The sequence below is a fragment of the Lupinus angustifolius genome, chromosome LG10, assembly GCF_001865875.1.
Source record: "Lupinus angustifolius cultivar Tanjil chromosome LG10, LupAngTanjil_v1.0, whole genome shotgun sequence".
NCBI classification, from domain to species: Eukaryota; Viridiplantae; Streptophyta; class Magnoliopsida; order Fabales; family Fabaceae; genus Lupinus; species Lupinus angustifolius.
In genome coordinates, this window is record NC_032018.1 from 12,399,912 (window position 1) to 12,407,567 (window position 7,656).

At 29.9% G+C, this 7,656-nt stretch overlaps 1 protein-coding gene across 1 annotated transcript in view; it reads right to left on the minus strand.

Moving 5' to 3' along the window:
- The window catches only part of LOC109358027 (probable mediator of RNA polymerase II transcription subunit 26b), an 8,770-nt gene that overhangs the window by 248 nt on the left and 866 nt on the right, over positions 1-7,656 (minus strand). The window contains exons 2-9 of the mRNA XM_019602093.1: positions 6,634-6,702; positions 6,372-6,454; positions 3,326-3,378; positions 2,752-2,864; positions 2,591-2,618; positions 2,079-2,479; positions 1,885-1,978; positions 1,365-1,440 (exon numbers count right to left, since the gene is read on the minus strand). Coding sequence (XP_019457638.1) covers positions 1,365-1,440; positions 1,885-1,978; positions 2,079-2,479; positions 2,591-2,618; positions 2,752-2,864; positions 3,326-3,378; positions 6,372-6,454; positions 6,634-6,702 — 917 coding nt within the window. The remainder of the gene's footprint in view (positions 1-1,364; positions 1,441-1,884; positions 1,979-2,078; positions 2,480-2,590; positions 2,619-2,751; positions 2,865-3,325; positions 3,379-6,371; positions 6,455-6,633; positions 6,703-7,656) is intronic.

The window sequence follows — 7,656 nt, forward strand, 5'->3', positions numbered from 1 at the left end:
TATATATATAATTAATAAACTATTTTATCACCCAAATTCTATATATACGAATAATTAGAAACTATTACAAAATAAATTTCATGAGATTTTTATAGCGAGGTCACGGTTCGAGTCGTCTCTAACTCCCCTGAGAATGGGAAGAAGGTCTACGACCAATACCGTCTCTAAAACTATTAGTCTCATTGAATCGAAATAATTACATATTTTTGAACAAAATTCAAATTAACCAATTCAATAAACTAATACTTCTAAAACCTACCAATGTTTTCTAAATCACTAACCATTAACCAAAGTAGCTAAACCTTTTTTGAATTAGAACTACGCAAGCCTTGATCACTTAATAGGGGTACATAGGACTAAAGTCAATATTGTCAGACTCAATAACAAATATATATATTTCCAAATAAATAATTGTTAAGGGTATAAAACTCCATGTTATTAGCGAGGGTACCGTTTTAATACGGGCGGAGTGGGGTGCTAATACCTTCCTCGATCCGTAATCGACTCCCGAGCTCAGAATCTCTACTTAAAGACCATATTATCCTAATTGGGCTTACTATAGAGTTTTCAACGTTTTAACTGCGAAAAGCGTAGTGACGACTCCAAATCAATAAGGAGAGGTAGAAATCGAGTTCGCCTCCTCCCAAGTCGTAGAGTCGGTCTTCCAACCGCATATCGGGTCGCGACACAAAGAATTAAGTAACGATCTTTAAAAATACAATAAAATCTATTTGCACTAAATAAAAAATATATTTCATTAATAAATATTCGTTGATGGGGTTGTCCTTTTCCTTATAATTATTTTTCAACAAAACATTTTTATAAACAGAGGATGATATCAGTATTATGAGAATTGAGCCAAAATCAACCCAGAAGACATCTTGTATAGTTTTTAACCGATTAGGCCATTCGGTCGAACCAGACGATGTCATATATAATTATATATTATATAACTAATTATAATATAACAATATCACAAATGAAATTATAACAATTTCCGATATCATAAATTTCAAAAATTAACCACTTTCTCTTTTATTAATAACCCTTAATAAGATTATACTTTAGAGAGACATTAAAAGGATAATATTGAATAAGATTATACTTTAGATAATCTATATATAAATTATGGAATTATCCAATAAGCAAGGCAACATCAATGAAGGTCTTCACCATGTACCATTCTATAATGTAAAAGTTGGATATAAATGATGCCCATAGTCTGCATCAAGTAACTATGTTTTTTGTATATCCTGATCAATTTTGGACAAATAAATGATGAAGGACCAAATCTGAAGTAAATAAAATAGTTTAGTTTTTTCCCTTATCATAAATTCCTATAATTTCTTTGGTTGTTGTTAAACCTCCAGCGTGAGCTGCTGCATTTGTCCTTAGGAATATCACAAATCCCTGCAACTATTAACTTGGTGTTTCTTCTAGCTGTTGAAATAGAAAATGAATTTCAGTTATTAGTTGTGAAAAGCAATAGCTTGAATGATGAAATTGTGTTTAGCCAGAAAGTGTAAATGCTTTGAGAAAGAGGTTATTGTTAGAACTACAATGACAATAAAATTGAAATTATTATAGTATATATGCTGATAAGTACTAGGCAAGTTGTAATGCATTTAGTACTAAAACTGAATTTCATTTAAATGTTTAAAATTCTATTATGTATAGTCCAACAGTAAAATGCTTTAGGGTTTTAGAGTATCGGCTATAACCACAACCATGACAATAATTTTGATTTAATATGAGTTTTTGTGTTGTATCACGATTTCAATATAATTACATTTGATTCATGAGTAACATGAAAAAAAAAGGGTTAGATAGATTATGACCTAATTGGAAGTAAAAGAAAGATGGAAGTAATTAGAAGGCACATACCCTTTTCATGTTGTAGGTATCCCTGATGAAGTTTCCTCTTTGAGTTTTCAAGTTTTTCCTCCATTATTGCAGCATCACTTGATGATCCACGTGACTATATATGGAAAGAAATAGGAAATTAAAATAAGTTGACAAAATAATTAAATATTAAAGTTGGAAAGTGAAAACAAGCAAAAACACAGTTCTGTACTTACTTGTGTTGAACCAGAATTTGACCTTTGATTAACTTTGTCCTTCTTCATCTGAATCCTTCTCTCATTATTAACATCTACCTCCACTTTTTGTTTTCCATAACACTGTGATAAGGAATGTTTGGTATTTAAGGGTTGAATTTCATGTTTTCTCTTTGTTTTGGTTGAAGGGTTTCTCCCATATTCATGCTTCATTTCAGCTTCAGATATCCCTTGTGAAGGTCTAGATATTTTTGGTTTTTTCAAATTATCCATGAGTTCTTCCTTTTCTTTATGGAGTCTGGCGGTTCCAATCAATGCAGATCCTTCACTAGTATTCAACAATCTTATCTCTCTTGTGTTTTCTGTTATCTGATTTATCTTATTTTTATGAACCGTCTTAATTTTATTGCTAATAATGGGATCTGCTTTGCATAAAGAAATTAACAATTTAATGGATTACAATCCAAGTAACAAGAAATCAGAAAATAAATAAAGAATCTATTAACAAAAATATGTTATGATTAGTGACTCACTTCCATCATCATCTAATTCATCAAAGAACTTCACCCAGGGAACAAAAGCAGACCACCATTGCATCATAAAAAAACAAATAAAGACATTTAATATAGAGAAAACATGCATGAAATACAAGAAGATTAAGCTTATATATGCAAATAAAATCTGTAATAAATACCGTTGTAAATTCCTCTGGGGGTATATGAACCATGGGAATTCCTCTATCCATTGGAGGAGTAGGTAATACATATTCATCTAGTGAAGTAGGAGGGTCATGACCTTTAGTTCTGACTGTATACAGTGTTAGTCAATGTTAGCTTAATTAGTTTGATGTGTACTTCAATAGTATGATAAATTGAATATGTAACTTCAACTGACATTCTAGTATATAGTACAGAGAGACACTCAAATTATTGTTTGACATGTAAAGTTGTTGGAATGATGTAATGTAAAAACTTATTGAGTCTAGATCATCTTTAGTATCGGAGAAACAAATACTTCAAAAAACAAAGGGAAATACAATCTGTTATGACATGTTGATTCTTCTAATTATAATGAAATAATATATTTGTCATTGAAAATAAAAAGTCAAATAAGAACTTATCTCTCAAATATTGAAGATGGTCCTTATTCAAACTGATACTTGTATCCCAAAAATTGTTACAGTGAATAAGAAACTATGATATAATAAAATGTGTTTAGCTAAAAAAAAATTCTTGCCACTGTGCAGAGTTACTGCTAATCTCACTAACCTGAAAGGTTAAAATTATCTTCAAGATGCTGCCTTACGATCCCCTTAAATGCACTGCAAGAAATGAAAAAAATAAATTGTACTTTATCAGCTATAGCTTCATTTAAGAACTAATATTTTGATTATTTGTTTTGATCAGTAAAAATAATATTATCATATGTGAATCTGAGTTACAGATAATACAAGGATCTGAAGCAGAAATTAAAAAAGTTCAAGCATCATAATATTTTGATTATACCAGCAAAAAATCATTTCTATAACTCATTGCATATATAGGTCCTAAATAATAACCTGCTATAGTGAGACACTTAGTAATAAAATTAATTACCGTGGATCCTAAATTATAACTGAGTCAGGGAAGTAACTCGAGAGCTATTTAATTCAAAGTGAGAAATTAATTATGGACAAAAAGGGTTTTTTTTAATGTATTATATTGTTTCATGATGTGAAGCTATATATATCTCTTTGTTGGCTAAGTTCAGTATAATTAATTGCAATTTTTAATTTCTACACTTTCAATAAAATCCATTAGCTTGTTATGAAATCCCACACATAACTGCCATTGCTTGTTATGAATAAAAACTGTACTTGCTTCATTATACCATCTTAACCCTAGGCCAGTTTGTAAAGAGTAAAGACTCCTAATTAATGCTCCACGCCTAAACCATTGATCTTTAAAATCTACCACAGTAGTAACTTAAACCGGAAACACAAATTCAAAAGCAATAAAAGATGGAGATTAAGATTGGCATAGGCCTATATATATATATATGGCAATTGCAGAAAATACAGTCAGTGTGGCCGAACCGAGATTGTGGTAATGAAATTGTTACAAAAACTCTCAAAACCATAATATTAAGTCGCAATTACGATTACATAATACAATATAAAACATAACATATATAGTATAATGTATGTAGGTAACGTAATACACACATAACCAGAGCTTCCCACAGAAAAATGCAGAGTAACCTGATTGAGTATATATATGTGTTTGCTGCTATGGTCTATTTAACCCAATGTAAGGGGAAAATTGCTCAAATTGTCTAAAATAACAACTTATATTATTAAGGAATAAGGACTTTACTTTAACACATACATATATATAGAAAATTCTAATCACACATAATTAAAAATCAACCCACATATAGTATTATGAATAAAATAACAATTAAACTTTAATTTGGATTCAATCACATGAATTGATGAGCACGATACTACTTTATCATAAATCATGTTAATTGATAAAATATTGAGTTCTAAATCTTTCTTAATTATTTTGTATTTGATTTTTCTTTGCTTTCTGCCTTTCTCGTTCCTCTAGAAATTGGATTACCCTCTATTTGATCTATCCTCCACTAGACTCCCTCCATTTGATCTATCTTCTATGTCAAAACCACATAAGACATGATTCTACAATTTTTTCTATAATATGAGTTACTTCAACTTTTCCTCAATCATTCATTTCTAATCATATATTTTTTAGTGTGTTCACTCATCTAACACTATATTCTCATATCTGTTGCATAAACTTTATTTTTTGTTGCCATTTTATCACTTAATATTCAGTCTCATATAACATTGCAGGTCTTATAGTTATTCGGCAAAACTTCATGTTAAGCTTGAGTGATATCTTTCTATCACATATGAAACCTAATATTCTATCATTTCATCCACACACTTGAATCCTATGGTTTACATATTTTTCAATTTTTCCATCATGTTTTATGATTGACCCAATGTACTTCAATCTAGTGACTTGTGATATGGTGTGATCTCCAATCTTTACTTCTGTATTATGGTTTGTCCACCTCATCCTAAACTTATACTTCATATATTATGTCTCACTAATCAACTTATACAAAAGTCATGTATTTCTAAATTTTGTCTCCATATTTTTAGTTTATACTTAATTTCTCTTTAAAGTGTCTAACTTGGATAATATCATTATCCACAAAAAGCATGCATTATGGTCTTCGTTCTTGGATATTGTGATTAAGTGCATCCAAGACCAATATAAATAAGTAAGGACTTAATGTTGACCTATAGTGTAGTCAATCACAATAGGAAAAATCTTCTTCGACCTTATCTTCCACTCTCACATTGGACTTTACCCTTAGTTGCTTGAATTTAGGCAATGTAGACACCTTTATTTTCTAGACCTTTCCAAAGTACCTCTATAGACACCTTATCATGCATTTGATCTCAGAATCAATGAAAACCATGTGCAGATTCACTTGGTTCCTGCGGTATCTTTTCATCAATCGTCATAGCTAATATATAGCCTCCATGATTGACTTCCCCAAGATAAACTAAATTGATTTTTAGTGATACATATCTATTATCTCAACATCTGCTCAATTATCCTTTTTTATAACTTAATAGTGTGACTTCTTAGTTATTTTTTTCCGATAAGCAAATAGTATTAAAACTAACACAAAGGGTGCTAACCTAATATAAGAAAAGATCAATAAGCAACCTTTTTTTAGTACATAGAAATATAATACTTAGGCCACACACTAATTTGAGAATACTATTGACATTGGACCAATTTTTTAGAGGAACCAAGTCCTAGAACTTACTTGAATCAAATCCAAAATATGCATACAACTCACCTCCTTTTGAAAAAAAGATTAGATCATTTCTCATAACCTAAATAGACCATACTACAACAAACTATGTCATCCTCCAATGTTTTCCCCCTTTAAAGGGTCTACCAATATCATCATGCATGTAAATTCAAAGAATCAACAATTGTTATAGGAATCGCATCAGTAACTTGACTTGTAAATTTAACCTCCTATAGTTTGTAAATTTTATATGTTCCTTTTATTCTTATAAATAAGATTAAAATGTTTATTTTCTACTAGTCCAACATATATTTAGAGCTTATGATTTCACTAAATAACAACTTTTAGAAACAACTAATGCCCTATTCTCCTAAAGAGTTGAAGTGCTATAAATATGTGAAAGATATATCAATGACATTTCAACACTATTCGAAATGAAGTGATAAGCATTTACAAGAAAGGGCTCAGGATTCATACCTAGTAACCTCCTTTGCTATATGACTAATCTTCTTTGACCCATGGCATTGAAGATTACGTACCGTCCTTCCAATAGTTGTAGCCTGAAAAAGTAGGCAAAATATAAAAAAATACACGAATTAAAATCTCTATGGTGAATTCAAACTTCTATAGCTAAAGAAATAAACTTTACATAACAGGAAAAAGATTGCTTGAGAACTACACATGCTTCTCCCGTTTTGGTTGGAAAAAAATTTAATAAGCCAAATCTATCCATTCTTACCTTCAGATCCTCAATAGATTGAACAATTATTCTCAGCATCTGTAATGAATTAATTATTTCTGTCTCATCCTATCAAAACAAATAGAGGCAAAAACTAGTCAAAGTCAATGGGAATATAGGAAAAGTGTAAGAGTAAAAGATGAGACAATAATCTATAGATGAATTAAATTATATTTTCTGTCCAACAAAATGTATCATTCTATGTTTTATTTACTTGTGATTAGTTGAAAAAATATATTTAAGTTAAAAAATTAATAATTAAATATTTTTGTGTTCAATCAAAAGTAATGACACATAGATTAATACAATTTTTAGGAAAAAAATGTCAAAGATGAATACTTAAATTGTGTCATGAGGGCGTGCGAGGAACAAGCATTGTTCTTGGTAACCCTCTTATACATTCTTGATAAGTGTGTGATTGATATATGTGATTATGTGTCTAGTTTTTTTTATGAGCAATTAAAATTTTATTAATCCAAGAATTAAATAATTAAAAGAATAATTGATATTCCTATATAAGAAATTTCTATATTAACAAAGAAAAAGAAAAAAAACAATATTTTTTGGTTTTCCACAGGTATCCTCGCACTGGAGGCAATCCTGTCCGAGTCGGAAACATCCACAGGTACGTGGGGCTAACTCTATCAGCGGACATTTTTTCATTCACAAGACTCGAACCCGAAACCTTACTTAAGAGGAATCAAACATGTACATCATGAATCAACGCCTGTTGGTAGAAAAAATATGATAGATGTCTCATCCAATCTAAATGTGAAAAAGAAAAGAAAAGAAGAAAGATAACATATTATGCACGAGTTAGTTGCACATTAAATGCTACAAAAATAATACACGCCTATTTTCTAATGTTTTTGTGCCATGCCTTTTTTCTCATTAATTTACCAACTCCAACTTTATATTAAATATATATTTGAAACCTGCTTTTAATTATATACCAATAACTTAACTTTTTTTTGATGAAAAAAACTAAATGCTACATAGGAATAACACGAGCAATTATATGAA